General features: G+C 48.6%; 1 protein-coding gene across 1 annotated transcript; it reads right to left on the bottom strand.

Annotated features, from left to right (window-relative positions):
* Window positions 1-2,594: 2,594 nt before the first annotated feature.
* Window positions 2,595-15,428, bottom strand: LOC144606236 (uncharacterized). The gene is made up of 4 exons (XM_078422145.1): window positions 15,309-15,428; window positions 6,541-6,649; window positions 6,117-6,441; window positions 2,595-4,418 (listed from the first exon to the last, which is right to left on the bottom strand). The coding sequence occupies exons 1-4, from the start codon at window positions 15,407-15,409 to the stop codon at window positions 4,285-4,287; spliced, it is 669 nt and encodes a 222-aa protein (XP_078278271.1). The 5' UTR covers window positions 15,410-15,428; the 3' UTR covers window positions 2,595-4,284.
* Between the last annotated feature and the right edge of the window lie 4,946 nt (window positions 15,429-20,374).

The raw sequence follows: 20,374 nt of genomic DNA on the forward strand, positions 1-20,374 counted from the left end.
TTGTACATATTTTTTACTCTGAATAAAGCTTATTTTGATTTTTTTTTTTTTAAATACATCCACCCGGGAAGCCTGTGCCCAACAGTTCTGCTTCTAAATCTTTACTCTCCATGCACCTGTCTAAATGTCTTTTAAATATTGTATTTGTACCTGCCTCCACTGCTTCCTCTGGCACCTCGTGCATATACACAGCACCCTCTTGTGTATAAATCATTCCCCTCGTGTCACTTTTAAATCTTTCCCCTCTCACCTCACATCTATGCCCTCTAGGCTCTCGTAGCCAGGCAAAATCGCTGTGACCATTTACCTTGTTAATTAACCCTTCATGAGAGTGAAGATTTAGAGGGATGTGGGCCAAATGCAGGCAAATGGGACTAGTTCAGGTAGACTTCTTGGTCGACATGGATGAGTTAGGCCAATGAGCCTGTTTCAGTTCTGCGTAATTTAGGGATTTTAATTAGGTTTTCTCGAGATTGAGTGCTTTGTGAACCAGAGTCTGGTATTTACATAGTGCGCTGAACAATGCCCCCATCTCAATGAGTTCCGGGTCCTCCACGATCTAGAGCTTTTCTTCCGTCACTTCCGCGCCTTTTTCTATGGGAAGAGGTCCTCACCACCCAGTGATGACCCCTTCTCCCGTCTCCACCGGTCCCCTGCTCTTGGACACCCCTGAACGGCCTTCTACCCTCTCTAGACCTTTTTATTTCTAACTGCCGGTGTGACATCAACCGTCTCAAATTTTCCACTCCCCTTACCTACACTAACCTCACTCAGGAAGAGGGGTCTCGACCTGAAACTTCACCCATTCCTTCTCTCCAGAGATGCTGCCTGTCCCGCTGACTTACTCTGGCCTTTTGTGTCTATCTTCAGTTTAAACCAGCACCTGCAGTTCCTTTCTGCACAATGCATTTTTAGTTGTCTATGCCTGGCCTATTTGTTCATTCTTGCAATGTGCTGCAAAGATTACACGGTGCCAACATATTTGGATACAAGCCTTGGAAACAATTTTGTGTTTCTCTGTTATGCTTGCCCGTAGAGCAGAGAATCAGCCTTGCGATTGGATACCGGAATGATTGAATGAGTCATTACAGGTCATTAGCACTGGCCTCACCAGTGGATGGATAAACCTCCACAGCAACACTCTACGGGTCAGGAGGTATGTTCCTGTGTAATCCTGAACCATGTTGTGCCTCAACCAACACCTACAGATTGATTGACTTTTCGTTCATTTATTAAGTATTTGTGCGATCTTGTGTTTACAAGTTGGCCACTTCACACAATGGGAGTAATTGACCGGCTATGAACACTTTATGACAGAAGTCTGAAAAGATGATGATCTGGGTCTGTTTGACAGTCATCTCCAAGGATGTGAACTCAGGGGACCTGAGCTATAGGGAGAGGTTAAGTAGGCGAGGTCTTTATTCCTTGGGACGCAGGAGGATGATGGGTGATCTTATAGGGGGTTTACAAGATCATGAGGGTATTAGATAGGGTGTTTACCCAGAGTAGGGGAATCAAGAACCAAAAGGACATAGGTTTAAGGTGAGAATGGAAAGATTTAATAGGAATCCGAGGGGCAACTATTTTATTTACACAAAGGGTGGTGTGTGTATGGAACAAGCTGCCAGATGAGGTAGTTGAAGCAGGTGCTATCACAATGTTTGAAAGATGTTTGAACAGGTACATGGATCAGATGGGTTTAGACGGATATGGACTAAACACAGACAGGTGAGACTAGTGTAGATGGGGCGTGTTGGTGGGTGTGGCCAAGCTGGGCGGAAGGGCCCGTTTCCACGCTTTATGACTTTGTGTGATTCCCCCCCAAGGCCTATGGCTTCCTCCCACATCCCAAACGCAGGTTAATCGACAGCTGTAAACTGTCCCGTGTGTAGATTGATTGTAAAACTGATGAAATGTGGGGAAAATAGGCAACAGGGAAAATTGATGGAATACTCAGAGAGCTGACATAGGCTTGATGGGCCAAATAGCCTCCTTCTCTGTTGTAAGTCAGAATACTTCCATATCGCATTAAAATTGACTTCAGTCATTGAATGTTAAATAGCAACAGATAATTAGGTTTAAATAGTAACAGAGTTAGATTTAGCTTAGGGCTAACGGAATCAAGGGATATGGGGAGAAAGCAGGAATGGGGTATTGATTGTGGATGAAAAAAACAACTGATTGTGGATGGAAAAAAAAAGATCAGTCTGAAGAAGGGTCTCGACCCGAAATGTCACCCATTCCTTCTCTCCTGAGATGCTGCCTGACCTGCTGAGTTACTCCAGCATGGATGATCAGCCATGATGAAATATGGTATGGGGAGAAGGCAGGAACGGGGTACTGATTGAGAGTGATCAGCCATGATCGCATTGAATGGCGGTGCTGGCTCGAAGGGCTGAATGGCCTACTCCTGCACCTATTGTCTATTGTCTATTGATCATATTGAATGGCGTTGCTGGCTCGAAGGGCTGAAAGGCCTACCCCTGCACCTATTGTCGATGTTTCCATGCTTCTATAATTCTGTTGTTAGTTAGTTGAACATTCTACTTCTAGTTAAGGAATTGAATACAAAAAAACGTTTATATTGATCGCACAAGTTAAAAATATTTAATCAAAAATCATGCAAAACCAGACCCACACATATCAATACATTGATCTTCACCAAAAAGTTGAAAAGAAAATAACGCCCTGGTCTCATCTTCGTCTCTAGTTTAAAGAAACCAGGATTTCACATATAAACGACCCAACAGAATTCATTTAAACAAAGTTCCATAGTTGGCACAAATTAAGGTGGGAATTAAGAACCAAACCCAATTAGAAAAATTAGATATGTAATAACAGGCACACCCATAATATGAGAGCCTGCAAATAAGATGTCAGCCTGGCCTTTGAGAGAGTATCTGTTCACAACATTGTTCAGAGAGGGTGAACCTCCTGTTGAACCCATACCAGACGTATTGCATATAATTTTGATCTCTCTGCCCAAGAATCTAGTTTCCATTTAGCAAACGCACCAAAGATTCACTTGACTGCTTCCAGGAGTGGTTCGTTTGTTCTGTGAGTAGAGAATGAGTAACCTGGAACTATATTTCTTTAGAATTGAAACAAAATAATCTTAAGAGAGCTCAACAGGCTGGATAGGGGGAGGGAGACTATATCCTGGATAGGGGGAGGGAATACGTTCAGGCCCAGGAGTCAGTCTCCAAACAAGGGAGAGGCCATTTGGGACCGAACCAAGGAGAAATTTCTTCAGAGGGTGGTGACTCTTCAGAATTCTTACATTGGGAGACAATGGAGGCTCACTATTTAAAACTTAGAGCAAATTCAGCAGGAACAGGATTATTTTACTTGCTCGAGTCAGAGTAACGTCTGAGCAAAGATTGAAATACCTTCCACAGAATGTTGCCTTGCATTCCCTTCAGAGACAGCAAGAGGGAGCTGCACATGAAAACACAGTCCGTTACAAGCAGCAAGAGCAAGTTGTTCTTTTGTCCCAACTGTCTATCAAAACCTCCCTAGCCTGTGTCCACCTATTACCTGCCACGCTTTGCCCAGTTTCTCCACTCCTCCAGCTTTCTTCCCACTCCCCTGCAATCAGTCTGAAGAAGGGTCCTAACCCATAGCAGCACCTATCCATGTTCTCCGAGAGGCTGCCTGACCCGCTGAGTTACTCCAGCACTCTGTGTCCGTTGGTGTAAACCCACAGAGGCTGAGACAAGCCCACCTCAATCGCCACAGTGCGTACATGGCAAGGTTAAGCTGCCACACCTGCGACTGATCATTTTGGGAGCTTTGCGAGCCAGTTTTGACGGAGCGGTTCAGCACCTGAAACATTAACTGTTTCTCTTTCCACAATGCTTTGTTTTCTGAATTTTCTGCTTTTATTGTAAATTAGTACATTGACAACATCCACTGGCAGTACACAGTACTGCACAAAACACCTTTTATTCCCCCTATAGCTAACAAACAAAAACATTTCCCAGAGGAAAACTGTAAATTTTTGTTTTAGTCAAGATGAAGACGTTCAGACTTGTCCAACTGCTTCACGCGTTTCAGACCTGCAACTAACCTGCACAATTGCCATTACAGAGACGACAACCAGCTTTGGGGAGACACAGCCCCAAAGCAAGCTGCACCTTCGGCCAGCTGCACGCAAGGTAAACCAGAAGTTCACACAGTTATTGGAGTTCTTTTGCGAGTTAGGCAAAAGAGCAAAACGTACAAAGTATTGGGAACTCTGGGAAAAGTATCTGTTCATTAACAAGTTTGTGACGAAAACAAAGTTTAAACAGCATCAATGATTTCGGTTTTCACAGAGTGCGAGTAATCCTGCAGAGGGAGTGTTGGCTGCAGTGTCCAATCGGTTTGAGTCTCTTGAGAAGCAAGCAGCTTCTTCTCTCCAAATGCCACTTGAATACCTGGAAGCAAAAAGGATATCACTGCAGCTTAAAGTCATGGAGTCATACTGCATGAAAACATCGGCCCAACTTGCCCACAAGTGTTGTAACAGAGTGGAACTATTTCGATACGAACCCCATTAAAGGAGGTCCCCAGGTTACTACAGGGTTCTGTTCCCGAGAACTGCTCCTGGCTTAGAAATGAACAGGAACAGTGTTTGGGAGATGTTCACAGTAACAGCCGTGACAGGAGAGCAGTCAGGTGCCGTCAGCCAGACTCATTGACTCAGTGAGTGAATGAGCGAGTCTGCTCATTCCTCCCAGCTTTGCTCAGCTCCACCAAGCTCTCCATCGTTGTGGCTCTGTGGAGCGGTGGAGAGAGAAGTCAAGTGGAACTGTCTCTTTCCCACCAGGCAGAAGATGCCTGCAGCATCCATCAAAACCATCCCCATCCATCCCAGTAGTCTCCCAAACGCTTGATCATAGGGACTGGGTGCCAATAAATCTGGCACTCGTAGATCAGGGAGGGCCTTTATATTTGGACATGTTGAGATCACAACTGGCGTACAGATCTGGTCTCTTTGCCTAGAGCAAGGATTTGCATGCCACAGGGGAGGGGTACAGGAAAGATTATCTAGACTGTTTCCAGGGAGAGTGGGTTTGCTGTGCATTGAGTGGTGTGGGACCATAAATATTTTAGCTGTTCCAAGGAGAGATCACATTGAGCATAAAAATCTTAAAAGAGCTTAACAGTTTTGTTTTGTTTAGAGCTACAGTGAGGAAACAGGCCCTTCGGCCCACCGAGTCCGCACTGTCCAGCAATCCCACGACATTAACACTATCCTACACATGCTAGGGACAATTTACACTAATACCAAGCCAATTAACCTACAAACCTGTACGTCTTTGGAGTGTGGGAGGAAACCAAAGATCTCGGAGAGAACCCAAGCGGTCACGGGAAGAACTTACAAACGATTCCGTGCAGATAGCACCTGTAGTGGGGATTGAACCCGGTCTCCACCCCTACTCCACTGGAGTCAGGGATGATATTTGCCTGGCTGAGGAACACTAGATCAGGGCTTAGCATCAAGATAAAGGGTAGGCCATTTAGGGCTAAAATGAGGATTAATTTGGGGATGAAGGTACTGTACATCTACATTCCCAGCCATGCATCCCTTCAGCCGGATCGTCTCGACACGAAACGTCGCCCATTCCTTCTCTCCTGCCTGTCCCGCTGAGTTACTCCAGCTTTTTGTGTCTATTTTCGGTTTAAACCAGCAGCTGCAGTTCCTTTCTACACAGATACAACCTTGGTCATTCCTATTCAGTCAGAGAGTTGTGAACCTGTGGAATTCTCTGCCTCAGAAGGCAGTGGAGGCCAATTCTCTGAATGCACTCGAGAGAGCTAGATAGAGCTCTTAAGGATAGCGGAGTCAGGGGGTATGGGGAGAAGGCAGGAACGGGGTACTGATTGAGAATGATCAGCCATGATCACATTGAATGGCGGTGCTGGCTCGAAGGGCCGAATGGCCTCCTCCTGCACCTATTGTCTATTCCTCCACAGGGAGTAAGAAAAGAACTCCCTCTACTCCAGTGTCAGCTTAACAAGATCACAACTGGGAATTAAACAAAAACTAGGCTTGATTTTAATATGCCCCGAATGTTGAAATAGCAGTGGCAGAGGGGAACCCATTGCTCAGCCTGACTGACACAACTTACCAACTGTTCTGACTTTGGGTTTGATTGTGGTTTGAATTTTCTTGTTGTGTAATTGATTCACTCCACAGAATCTGTTCACTCCACACAACTGGTTGCCGAGTCTGACAGGTGTGCGGTTGATCATGCCGCCCGTGCTTGTCGACCGCCTGATCTTTGAAGATGGTGGGCAGTTGTTCGTAGAGGGGACGTTCGCGGTCAGGGTGCAGCCGTCGCTCGAGCTGATCAAGCTGGACGTCCCGTTGGCGTTCTTAAAGCTCTCTTCGTCAGTGGTCTCGTGGATGGTGTACATGACCGAGGTGCTGGCGTCAAACAGCTGGTGTATGACCTGCAACAGCAGAGACAGGGTTAACTATTCTGTCACTGAGGGGGGGAGGAGAATAAAAAGTTCAGTGTATTTTGAGAGAACGGGTAGGGATGGCAGTACTGTTCTTTTTGGGCCTTCTGTAGAAGTATTCTGTGTTCTGATCCGCTTGCTGGACGGACCCGGACATTCGGTGGGCTGGCCGGCCGTCGTGTCCATTTTCAGCTTTTGCCTGAGAAAAGAATAATGAAATTATTTTTATACAGATGAGTCAACTGGACTGACAAAGAACGTGCAAGTACAATATTAGTTGAGAGCAACTGCTTAACATTAACAATTTATCCATCCGAAATTTTCAATGTGTTACAACAGGGGGGCACAGTGGGTGCAGGGGGAGAGTTGCTGCCTTACAGCGCCAGAGACCCGGGTTCCATCCTGACCTCGGGTGCTGTCTGTGCGGAGTTTATACGTTCTCCCTCTGTCCACATTGGGTTATTTTGGGTGCTCCGGTTTCCTCCCACATTCCAGACACGCGCAGGTTTGCAGGTTAATTTTCTTCTGTAAATTGCCCCTAGTGTGTGGGATCGAACTAGTGTACGGGTGATTGATGGTCGGCGTGGACTCTGGGCCGGCTTCCGCGCTTTAGCTCCAAACAGGGCTGGAGCCAGAAATCTGCGCAGCCATTAATAATCATTGATCCATCTCTCCCTCATGATGAGGTTAGGCTCTGGGGTTACATTCAAAGGGAATATGTCAGATGTTCAGGCCCCCTTCGGACCAGAGGACTGGGCGCATCTTTGCACCCAAGGAATACGGGATCCAGGCCTCAAAGCAGAGCTGTGTGTTGGTGGAAATCTCGCAGCACTGGTGTTGCCAAGGGATGCCTGGACAGTCATCCAACCCGAGGGATCGCCAGCCCGTCTATCACCACCCCCACATCTCAATCCCACTGCCGCCCACGGCTACTGCCAAGGACAAGATTCCCGACCTTCCTCCACTGGTTTGACACCCCCCCCCCATACCAATCCCCAGCTACTGCTCCCCAACTGGCCCACGTATCCTTCTCCGTCCCAACTCTTGCCCTCTGCTTGCCCCCTCCACAGCCCGCACAACGCAAGGAAACCAGCAAACCACACAAAGTGCTGGAGTAACTCAACAGGTCAGGCAGTATCTGTGGAGAACGTGGATAGATGACGTTTCATGTCGGGAGCCTTTTTCAGTCGAAGGGCCGAAGGTTCACCTCTCCATGTTCTTCAGAGATGCTGCCTGACCCGCTGCGTTACTCCAGCACAGTGAGTCAACTTTTTTTGTGAACCAGCATCTGCAATTCCTTTTTTTCTATGAAGAAACCAGCAAGTTGGTCACAAACTTGGCCACAGTTTAAGAATAAGGGGGAGGCCATTTAGAACGGAGATGAGGAAAAACTTTTTCAGTCAGAGAGTTGTAAATCTGTGGAATTCTCTGCCTCAGAAGGCAGTGGAGGCCAATTCTCTGAATGCATTCAAGACAGAGCTAGATAGAGCTCTTAAAGATAGCGGAGTCAGGGGGTATGGGGAGAAGGCAGGAACGGGGTACTGATTGAGAATGATCAGCCATGATCACATTGAATGGCGGTGCTGGCTCGAAGGGCCGAATGGCCTCCTCCTGCACCTATTGTCTATTGTCTAAAAGCAGCTGACCAATAATAGGTTGTAGAATGTAGAGGTCCACTCTGTTTAATCATTAGCCGATATGGCCGCCGTCGCCCAACCGCGTTCAAACTCCAACTGCCAAACCCTTTGTTCTCCTGGCACACGACGGCCCGCCCCCCCGACCGCGTGATTGGTCGGCCCAGATCACGCCCGGTCCACGCGAGAGTTCCAGCCCGACAAACGAGGTTTCGACACCAAAGTGGCTCGGCCCACCACATCACCCCCCCCCCCCCCCCCCCCCCAGAACCAGAGTAATGGAGGCGGTCAGGCTGACGAGTCAGGCGGCCTGATCGCGTGTACGCATCTCCTGTGTTCAAGGTCGCAGCTGGCAGAGCTTAGGGCGGGTGCGGTCGTGACGGTGGACGGTGGGGCTGTGCCACCTGCACCGACCGGTTGGTCAATGTCCAAGTGTGGCGGCTTAAGATGGTCCACGGAGACAGTCTCGTGCCAGTCGCCTGTGTTGATGACAAAAGACGTGGTGCCGTGTTGCACTACCTGGTCCCTCGTAAGGGCTTTGCAGTGCCACACGGTGGGAATCGCAGCAAAGGAAGACGTACTGGCAGTCCTGGACGTACGTGGTGGTGAGTCCCTGAGTCCGTGGCGGGACGTTGGGACTGGAGAGAGCGTGCCCACCTTCTCACGGAGGCGCGTCAGCATGGCCGTGGCCGGTTCCTGATGTCCACGTGCCGCCGGGATGAATCCCCCTGGGACCGTAAGCAGGCCGCACTACACCAGCTTGGCCGAGGAAGTTACCAGTTTCTCCTTCAGGGCAGTGCGTATGCCCAGCAGAACCCACGGCATCTCGTCCATCCAGTCCAGGCCCGTGAGCCGTGCCTTTAGGGATGCTTTCAGGTGCCGGTGTAAATGCTCCACGTGACCATTTGCTTGCGGGTTCTGGGCCTTCAGCTTAGTGCCAAGCAGCCGGGCCATTGCTGACCACAACTCGGCGGTGAACTGCGCACCTCTGTCGGAGATGTCCACCGGCACACCAAAGCGGGCGATCCAGTGGGCAGCGAGAGCACGTGCACACGTCGCAGTGGAGGTATCCGAGCGGGACGGCTTCCGGTCATCTTATGAATCGGTCCATGATGGTGAAAAAGTGGGTGACGCATCTGGATGGAGGCAGCGGTCCAACGATGTTGACATGGATGTGGTCGAAATGCTGGTGCGGCAGGGCCACATTCTGCAGCGGCGCCTTGATGTGTCGCTGAATCTTTGAGGTTTGACAGGGGATGCACGCTCTGGCCCAGTTGCTGACCTATTTGCGCAACCCGTGCCACCTGAGCTTGGCTGTCATCAGTGCCTTTGTTGCCCGGATGGAAGGGTGAGCCAAACCATGAACCATGTCGAAAATCCGGCAGCGCCAGGCCACGGGGACGATGGGTCTTGGCTGTCCAGTAGACACGTCGCAAAGGAGCATGGTGTCAGCGGGCCCGAATCACACATCCTCCAACAACAGGCCTAAGATGGAGGTGCAGTCGGTGAGCATCTCCTCATGCTCTCGCTGGGTGGCTGCCACGGCCGTGTAGTCGACACCCGGGGCCAAGGCTTGGATGGCATTGATGGCGGTGCGGGACAATGCATCAGCGACCCGCTTGCACTTGCCTGCGATGTGCTGGACGCAAACCGTGTACTCGGGGATGTACGCCAAGTGACGCTGCTGCCAGGATGACCAGGGATCGGGCACTTTGGCAAAGGCAAACGTGAGTGGCTTGTGGTCGGTGAAAGCTGTGAAATCCCTGCCCTCGAGGAAGTAGCGGAAATGCCGGATGGCCAAGTAGAGCACAAGGAGCTCCCGGTCAAAAGCGCTGTATTTCTGCTCAGGTGACGACTGAAAAAGACGGGGTGCTGCCAGCTTCCATTTATCAGTTGTTCCAGCACTTGGCCCATGGCTGTGCCAGATGTGTCAACAGTGAGAGCTGTTGGCGCGTTGTCCCACGGATGTACCAACATCGTCGCCTTTGCCAGCGCCTCTTTGGCGTTGTTGAACGCGGATGTGGCTGCATCGTCCCAAACGAGCTCTTTCGGCTTGTTGGCCAGGGCCTTGAACAGCGGTTGCATGATCCTGGCGGCTGCTGGCACCAAACGGTGAGAGAAATTGACCATGCCGACAAACTCCTGGAGTCCCTTCATCGTAGAGGGTTTGGGAACCTTGGTCGGGAGCGAGCTGGTTGATGTGGTGGCCGAGGAAGCTGATGGAAGTGAGGCCAAACTGACACTTGGCGAGGTTGATGGCCAGGCCATGCTCATTGAGCCGCTGGCAGTGCAGCCAGAGGAGTGCGTGGTGTTCCTGGCAAGACCGGCTGGCGACGAGGATGTCGTCGAGTTAGATGGACAGGAAGTACAGCCCGTGGCCCACCGTGTCCATGAGCCGTTGGAAAGCCGGGGCAGCGTTCTTGAGGCCAAAAGGCATCCGTAGGAACTCAGAGAGCCCAAACGGGGTGATGAGAGCCGTCGTGGGGACGTCATCCGGATGGACCGGAATCTGATGGTAGCCACGTACAGGTCGATTTTAGAAAAAACCTTGGCGCCGTCCGGATTGGCCGTGAAGTCCTGGAAGTAAGGGACAGGGTACCGGTAGGCCGTTGTGACGTCGGTGGTCCCCACAGGGTCTCCAGCTCCCAGACGCTTTGGGGACCATTAGAAGCGGAGATGCCCACGGGCTGTCCGGGGTCGGTGAAATCGTCGTCCACGAGGAGCAGGCGGATGTCCTCAGGCATCTGCTCGAGAAAAACCTGATCGAGACGGAGGCAGGTATTGTATCTGTCCATCAAGGCTGGCTGTCCTGTCGTGGCGGCTGAGACCGAAAGTGCGCCTGAGGAGCGTTTTGAGGCCCTCGTATTTGCCACCGGCTGGTGGCTGTCGAAGGTAATCGATTATGCGCCCAGCGGTGTCCTGGTCCAGCGCACTGACCACATAGTAGTATTTGGTGGCATTGGCGGTGGGCCATGGAACTGGGCTGTTGAAACCACATGTGTGGCTGTGATGTCCAGAAAGTGGGCAGTTTGATCGAAACTGAGTGCTGCTGGTCTGGGTTGTCGGCTGCAGACATGATACAATCCAAAATAAGCCGTTTTGGATCGTCGGAGTCACCACTGTGGAGGTCCGCGCGTTGTGTAAACACTGTTTAATCATTAACTGATACGGCCGCCATCACTCACCCGCGCATGCCCGAGTTTCAACTCCAACTGCCAAACCCTTTGTTCTCCTGCACACGACGGCCCGCCCCCCCCCCCCCCCCCGACCGCGTGATTGGTCGGCCCAGATCACGTCCGGTCCACGCGAGAGTTCCAGTCCGACAAACGAGGGTTCGACACCAAAGTGGCTCGGCTCCACCACAAGGTGCTGCAAACACTCAGCAGGTCAGGCAGCGTCCAAAAAAAAAAGAGTTTTAGGGCTAGGGTTAAGCCGAAACATTAGATCTTTTTCCCCTCTCCACAGATGCTGTCTAGCCTGCTGAGTATACCTAGCATTTTCTCACTTTATTTCATACTGCCAACATTTGCAGCATTTTGCTTTTCAGCTGTTTCCTCTTCTTCTTATCGAGTCCACAAGATTAGAAATTGTTCAGTCAGAGCTGAACACACTTCTCAGCATCTGCATACAATGCGCCTTGCGCTTCTTGTGTTTCTTGTGAATGGTGGTGGAAAGATTGGTGGAAACTGGGCCCCGCGACGTGAACGCTCTTTCCTTGACCGCTTTCAGCTGTTGACCAATAAAATTAGAGCCCAACTTGCCCATGACGCCATATTGAATGACTGAGAGTCTCCACTGCTTTCTTTTAGAAGGAATGCCGACCACAAGCAAAATTGGTTGGCGCAAAATTTAAACTTGACCAAGGTCAGCTTACTGACGTCAGTGGGAGGGTCAGACACAGTCTTTGGACTCCTGGGACACGGGGCAGTGAGTGTGCACGGGTGCCTGGTCATACAAGAGAACGTGCATATGTTGGGATGGCATTCTCTAATTGTGTGAAAGAGGATCTCAAGATAATTTGGAACAGGAATGGATATCAGGATGCAACTTTAAAAAAAGCAAAATCTACAAAAAGGATTAGCTGAGCCAAACACCACGGGTGCAGAAAGTGAAACAGAACTGGCTGGAATTAAACTGGGGAAGTCTAAAAGAGCATCACCATATCCAAATCCAGAAAGTACAATAGACCAGGTCAGTGAGCTTCGGTGAAAAACAGTTACCTGGAATTAGAATGCTAAAGCAATAACAAAGCTAAATATATAGTTCAGTGCAGTTTAGTTTAGTTTAGAGATACAAAGAGGAAACAGGCCCTTCGGCCCACCGAGTCTGCACCGACCAGCAATTCCCACACACTAACACTACCCTACATGCACGAGGTACAGGTTACATTTATACCAAGCCATATTGTCTACACACCTGTATGTCTTTGGAGTGTGGGAGGAAACTGGAGTTTCTCAGAGAAAAACCACACGGTCTCAGGGAGAACGTACAAACTCGTTACAGACAGCACCCGTGGTCAGGATCGAACCCGGGTCTCTGAGCAGCAACTCCACCACAGCCCCACCTTGCCGATTAGCATCACACAAGAGATTTAGAGATGCTGGAGAATGAATCTGTGGGGCAGCCTTCAGGCCCTTGGTTCATGTTGACCAAGTTGGCAGTCTGGTCCCATTTGCCAGCATTTGCAGTATGGTCATACCTTCTTTACCAATGTAGCTACCAGGCTTGGCACCACACAGCTGAGGCAGTGGTAAAAGCAGGACAGTTGCGGGAGGAAATCTCATCCATTACACTGGATGTGAGATTGCAATTGTCAGGGTTGTTGTGGGCTGAAAATAAATGTTGGGTTACTCGCCTGTTCCATGAAATGCAGGTGGCAAAGAGAAGGGGAACAATCAAGTAAACCACGGAAAGGGGAAGGCGGAACTGGCAGCAAAACAAGTGAAACTGACTGGATTAGGATACGAGCAGAAAGCAGCACTAACGAGTCAATGCAAGAGGCAGAATAGGGAAGAGAATCAAGCAGGTCTAGTCTCAAGAAAGAACATTCCACGTCTCCCACAAAGTTGTTGGCATTGCTTGGTCCCAGACAACTCCCACAGCAACACCTTTTATCTGCATCGTGTATGACCAAGTTCACCTTTTGGCTCCAGAGTGAAAACATGTACGATCAGGTAGAAGGAATCTCAGTCGGGCTCTGTTTGAGAAAGGCAGAAAGGGATTTCCACCTATTCTGACGCAGAACAGAGGTGAAGGGGTATTTTCTGTACAGGCCACTGAATATAATCCAAGATTGTCCAACCTATCCTTATAGCTAATGCTCTCGAATCCAGGCAGCATTCTGGTAAACCTCTTCTGCACCCTCTCAAAACCTCCACATCCTGATTATAATGGGGTAACCAGAACTGTACACAATGCTCTAATTGTGGCTTGACCAAAGTTTTATAAAACTGCAACATGACCTCTCGACACTTATGTGCAGGAAGGAACTGCAGATGCTGGTTTAAACCGAAGATAGACACAAACAACTGGAACTCCCCGCCAAAGTGCGCTATGGCAACACCTTCACCAGAAGGATTGCAGTGATCCATGAAGACAGTTCACCATCACTTTCTCAAAACGCAGTAAGGGGAAGGGAACTAAAGGCTACCTTGTTTGTGATGCCCAGATCACAAAATACAAATAATTACAAAAATACTCCTAGGACTCTCATGCTATTCTAACTCCAGGAAGCCTCAGATATTTTATAGCCACCAAACAGTAGAATGATAAATAATAAATCTGCACCCAGCAAGCTCCCGAAGGAAGCATTTTAAATACAGCAGAAATACAACAGACACTGGTCGAGACAGAAAGACAAAATGGGACTTGCCAAGTAGAAAACTTTAACAAGGGCAGAGATAAACTTTACAACAAAAGGGAAGCGAGAAATAGAAATTAACTTTTCATTCCCAGCGGTGAATCATGGACCAGAGGACATAGGTTTAAGGTGAAGGGGCAAAGAGTTAACAGGAATTTGAGAGGGTAACTTTTTCACACAAAGGGTGGTGGGTGTATGGATCAAGCTGCCAGAGGAGGTAGTTGAGACTGGGACTGGGACTATCCCAACATTAAGAAACAGTTAGACAGGTACATGGATAGGACACGTTTGGAGGGATATGCACCAAACGCAGGCAGGGGAACTAGTGTAGCTGGGACATGTTGGTCGGTGTGGGCAAGTTGGGCAGAAGGGCCCGTTTCCACACTGTATGACTCTATTTTCATTTGTTTCGAATCTTTACATTTCTAACAGCAACACTTTTGGGAAATCATAAAAATTACCACCTGAGACAAAAAATTACAACTTCCCAATTTGGCCAAAGAAACCTGTCATTGCAAAACAATGAAATGGTCACCTCGGTTCAAAGGCCGACTTCTCAGCCTCAACTGTACTTCAGCAGGTCACCACTCAGGGGGAAATTAAATGGTAATGTTACTAAGCAGTATCATCCCACTTAAGTTAGACACAAAATGCTGGAGTAACTCAGCGGGTCAGGCAGCATCTCTGGAGAAAAGGAATGGGGGATGTTTGGGGTCGAGACCCTTCATCATCAGACTGAGGTTTCCCACTTACATCTATAAACATGGGGTCAAATTTACAGAAATTGGGGTGAGGGGGGAGTCAGGTGAATTTGCAGCCAAAATAAACATTTAGAAAGTAGGAGGGTTAATTAAAACCTTGTAAAAATGGTCTCCACAACTTCACATTGCAAAGGCATTTTGAGCCACAATGCACTGAAAAAGGAGGGGTTTAAGTAAAACATTCTGTTTTTCCTGACGGGAGACATGAAACAAGTGTTGTCCTGGGACTTCCCAGTTCTGCTCCAAACATGTGCTGCTGGAGCAACGTTTACAACCCGCTTCTGGTGGGGACTCAGCGGCAGTGCGGCACCCCCTCAGTGTTGGGGAGCATCTTTGCCTCAAGTCTTGGGGCTGGGACTGTCGTCTCTGGCCCACCACTGTCACTGGCCCCTCACTGAAACTTCGGGGTGGCACAAACACAAGCTCGCTCGCCCCCACCCACCCACCCCCAGGGAAGGTAGACTCAGATAGAGCAGGCCACGCCGGCGCAAGGCAGGGAAGGCAGGGTCTCTCCCGTGTAGCGTGGAAACCGCACAGCCGTGGGAAGAGCTTCCCACCGGGCTCCAAGCAAAAGAGTCGGACCAAAGGTGTGTGGGGCGCTACCTGTGGGGCGGCTCCTTGTCCTCCTCCTCCTCCTCCTCCCCTTCCTCCTCCTGCTGCCACCGCTTCTTCCTCAGGTGATGCAACAACAGCACTGCCGACATTTCCCAGCTCCCAGGCTGAACAATATCACCAGCCCACCCACCGTCTCTCGTCACTTCTGGTGCACGTCGGCGCGGCCACTGACTGCCTGCCTGCCTGCCTGACTGACTGACTGACTGCGAACTCAGCTGCTATTGGGGAAGAGAAAAAAAACCGAGATGAGGATTTAATTTTCGTTCCACAGGAATGAAATTATCACCACTGACGATCGATGTCACAATTGCAAAGAAAGAAGAATTGACTTAGGTCGCTGTTGCATTTGAAAACCTTCCACGAAACAAAAAGGGGCATCTTTGCAAATTTTTTTTTGCCAAAACAAAATAGTGAATTGCAAAAATTCAATGGGCTCCCAGTTGCAATATTTGCATTGATTCTGATGTTGGATTAATAAGCTGGAGTTCTGAAAGTGGCGGTCACCGCGAAGTAAATAAGTTTGCGGTGGCCGAGTAACGATGGGGGAGCAAACAGGACCTCCCATGGACGGGCTCGTAATGCACTTTTGCCATTTGCAGCAGTTAACTTTTGCAAATCTAGTTTACTTTTGCGTAACACCGGCAAAGGAGAGGCAAATGAAGAATGGATCGCGAGGAAAGAGGGAACATGGGGATTGGGAGAGTTGTAGCCTCCGGACGAGGGAGAGACACGGGAAGGGTCAGGATGCACATCCTTTCCCAACTAGCCCACTGGGCAGATGGTGCTTAGAAGCACCAACACAACTACCAGCCTTGGAGGGCATCTACAACACACGATGCCTCAGAAAAGCCACCAGCATCCACTAAGACTCTTCACACCCCTGAAACAGTCTGTTCGAACTTCTACCATCAGGCAGACAATACAAGGCCTTCTACGCCCGCACCTCCAGACTCAGGAACAGCTTCATCCCCAGGGCCATAGCTGCTATGAACCGGTCCTACTGAGCCGGATGGTCACATCACACAGTGAACCGGCACAGATCTACTTGCACTTTATTCTGTTTTAAAACTGTTCTAATTTGTTTCATTGGGTTGTTTAAATTAATACTGACTAGCTAATTAATTTATTGCATCGTATGGAAGGCGCATTCCCAATCTCGTTGTACCCCTGTACAATGACAATAAAGATATATTGTATTGTATTGTAAGTCCAGAGTGGTCGGACACGCTAACGATAAGTATGCATGGAGGCCAATGCCTACGTAAGGAGGGCCGGCTTTCTTTGTTACTGAAAACTAAAATGTTTTCTCTATTCCAAAAAAAGCAAAAGACTGGAGGAGTCTATAGACTTCTTCAAGACTTCAGACCGAAGAAGGATCCCGACCTGAAACGTGGTCTGTCCATCCCCTGCACTTTTGCAGCCTGAGTCGCTGAGTTCCTCTAGCATTTTTTTTCCTCAAGATTCCAGCATCCACAGTCTTTTGTGTCGCCATGTTTTCTCTATTTCTCTGTTCTGTAAATTTGACCCGGACCAGAAGCATTCACTCGTTTTCCCTTTCCCCAGATGCTACTGGACCTGCTGAGTGTTTCCATCTCTTTCTGTTTTTATTTTATTACGGCACCTAATGTTTTTTCATATGCGCCAGTGACCCAGATCTTGATCTTGGATGCTGCCTATGTGCAGTTTGCATGTTGTCCGCTATTACTTCTCAAATGGTGATCCGTAACTCGCTGGAATTTAGAAGATTGAGGGGGGATCTTATAGAAACTTACAAAATTCTTAAGGGGTTGGACAGGCTAGATGCAGGAAGATTGTTCCCGATGTTGGGGAAGTCCAGAACAAGGGGTCACAGTTTAAGGATAAGGGGGAAGTCTTTTAGGACCGAGATGAGAAAGTTTTTTTTCACACAGAGTGGTGAATCTGTGGAATTCTCTGCCACAGAAGGTAGTTGAGGCCAGTTCATTGGCTATATTTAAGAGGGAGTTAGATGTGGCCCTTGTGGCTAAAGGGATCAGGGGGATGGAGACAAGGCAGGTACGGGATACTGAGTTGGATGATCAGCCATGATCATATTGAGTGGCAGTGCAGGCTCGAAGGGCCGAATGGCCTACTCCTGCACCTATTTTCTATGTTTCCATGTAACCTAACTTGCGAGTTCACCATAATTCACCCTGTTTCCGTAGTTTAAAGATTGCAAGTAATTAAGAGTAAACTACTGGCCATGGATATATTCTTCTCTCCCTCAAACTGAACGTAAAATGTAATTTCTGAAGAAGGGCCCTGACCCAAAATGTCACCAATCCATGTTCTCCAGACGAGAATGATTCCAGGAATTAGTGGGTTAGCATATGATGAGCGTTTGACAGCCCTGGGCCTGTACTTGCTGGAGTTTAGAAGGTTGAGGGGGGACTTCATTGAAACTTACAGAATAGTGAAAGGCATAGATAGTTGGCATGGAAAGGATGTTTCCACTGGTGGGAGAGACTAGGACCAGAGGTCATATCCTCCGAATTAAAGGATGCTCTTTTAGAACGAAGCTGAGGAGGAACTTCTTTAGTCAGAGGGTAATTAATCTGTGGAACTCATTGCCACAGAGGGCTGTGGAGGCCAAGTCAGTGGATATTTTTAAGGCAGAGATAGACAAATTCTTGATTAGAACGGGTGTCAAGGGTTATGGGGAGAAGGTAGGAAAATGGGATTAGGAGGCAGAGATCAGTCATGATTGAATGGCTGACTAGACTCGATGGGTCAAATGGTTTATTTCTACTCCTAGAACTTGTGACCTGCTAAGTCACTCCACTACTTTGAGTCCACCTTTTGTAAACCAGCATCTGCAGTTCCTTGTTTCTAAAAAAAAATTGAATTTTGATGGCTGATATCAAGGGCACCTTTATTATGAGATCATCAAGTAATCCTATATCTCTGAACAATATCACTTCTAGCAAACCTGCTCTCTTGTTGATTCCAGAACGTGCTCTTTTAAAAAATGATCCAGGAAATAGTACGCATTCTGCATCTAAACTCCCTTTTTACCTTCCCGGCGTGTGTTTGGATTAAAAAATCCCCCATGATTATTGTCAACCCTCTTTCCACCATTTCTCGTCCTGCCACATGAATAGTATAAGGGGTCTTGTACATCACATCTACTAATGACCAAATGCTTTTATTATTTCTCGCCTCCAACCAAACTGTTTCTACATCCTGGTTTCTTGAATAAGTACATCCTTCTCCATTGTGTTAAGACAATCATTAATAAACTCTGCTCCCTGACCTTTCTCCAGCTTCCTGTCCTTGATAAATGCTGTGTACCCTAATGTATTCAGGAAACAATCTACGTCACCTTGCAGCTATATCTCCACAATGGTGACCCGGTGAGATGTCCAATTGCACTCAGATTAATCTCCAATGCCATATGGAAAGGGGGCGTGGCTGTGTTCTGCAGCTGCGGCTCACCGGCAGTCTCTCTGTCTTTTTTTGTTTTTTTGTCTATTGTCATCGTTTAATGTACGTTTTGTTCTATTTTTAACTCTGTATATGTGGGGGGGTGGTGGGGGGGTTGGGGGAAACCTTTTTTTCTAATCTCTTCCTCAACGGAGATGCGACGTTTACCGTGTCGTATCTCCGTTCGCGCTATGGCCTAACATCGTGGAGTCGGCGGCCTCCAGCTGGGATCGACCTTGAAGACTCCGGTCGCAGGGCCTGGACTTACCATCTCGGAGGCTTCGGCCGTGGGCCCTGCAGACCACAACATCGGGAGCTCGCAGGTCCCTGGCTGGCGACCGGCTTTTGGGAGCTCCAGCCGTAGCAGCTTCGACCGCCCGGAGCGCGAGGTACGATCGACCCACTCGCAGGCCCTTCATCGCCCTGTGTGGCCCGGCCGCAGCACTTTCCATCGCCCGGTGGGGGCTCAGGACCTTCATCGGCCTGCTTGGCTCGGCCTTGGGACTTTCCATCGCCCGGTGGGGGCTCAGGACTTTCATCGGCCTGCTCGGCTCGGTCCTGGGACTTTCCATCGCCCAGTGGGGGCTTCAAAAAGTTGGGAGCCTCGATCACCTCGTGGCACCACGGGAGAAGAATGAGGAGGAGATAAGACTTTTCTTTGCCTTCCATCACAGTGAGGGTGTGCCTAGAGCAATCACTGTGATGGCTGTTTGTGTAAAAATTGTATCTGTGTGTCCTGTGCTTTTTGTTGTCTACTGCCGGACCCTGACGTGAGAGGACGCTGGCGTTGTTTATTCGCCGCTTTTCCGTTAGGATAGTTTGTCTGTTTGTTTTTATGTTATGATTGTCTTTGTAAAGCGCTTTGAGCACACGATAAGGCGCTATATAAAATAAATGATTATTATTATTATTATTATATGCATTCAGGTACAAAGCCGTTGGTTTTGTCCTTTTTATTATTAAATTCAGCTTTGCTGATTTAATCCTAGATTTTTACTCTTACTATCCAACCTGTCAAACATGTTAAAGTCTTTCTTTCTGGCCTCATCGCTACTTTTTAATTTGCTGCCTTGCCCATACCAATGCAGTTAGATACTGCATTACAGTGGTAATAGGATACTTGGGAGAAAGCTGTCCATTACGGGAATGCGATTGTAGAGCAAACCTGTGAGACAAAACATTAGGCCAACTGGGAAAAGTTAGATTTAGCTCTTAAGGCTAAAGGGATATGGGGAAAAAGCAGGAACGTGGTATTGATTTTAGATGATCAGCCATGTTCATATCAAATAGTAGTGCTGGCTCAAAGGGCCAAATGGCCTATTCCTGCACATATTAACTATGCTTTTATGAACAGACCCTATGAAATAACCCCTCGTGAGGGAAGAGCCAAGTTTAATGACAGATACCGCAAATTAATGGTTCCTTCGGCCCAGAATCTGCCCCAATCATCCAAACTAATCCGATTTTGTTCACCCCTCCCCAGTTTCAATCACTCACAATGGGGGAAATTTAGTGTACAATTAATCTGCCAATCTGCATGTCTTTGGAGACGTGGGAGGAAACCCATGAGCTCACAGGGGAAACATGCAAGCTCCACACAGACAGCACCAAGA

Source organism: Rhinoraja longicauda, chromosome 26, assembly GCF_053455715.1.
Source record: "Rhinoraja longicauda isolate Sanriku21f chromosome 26, sRhiLon1.1, whole genome shotgun sequence".
NCBI classification, from domain to species: Eukaryota; Metazoa; Chordata; class Chondrichthyes; order Rajiformes; family Arhynchobatidae; genus Rhinoraja; species Rhinoraja longicauda.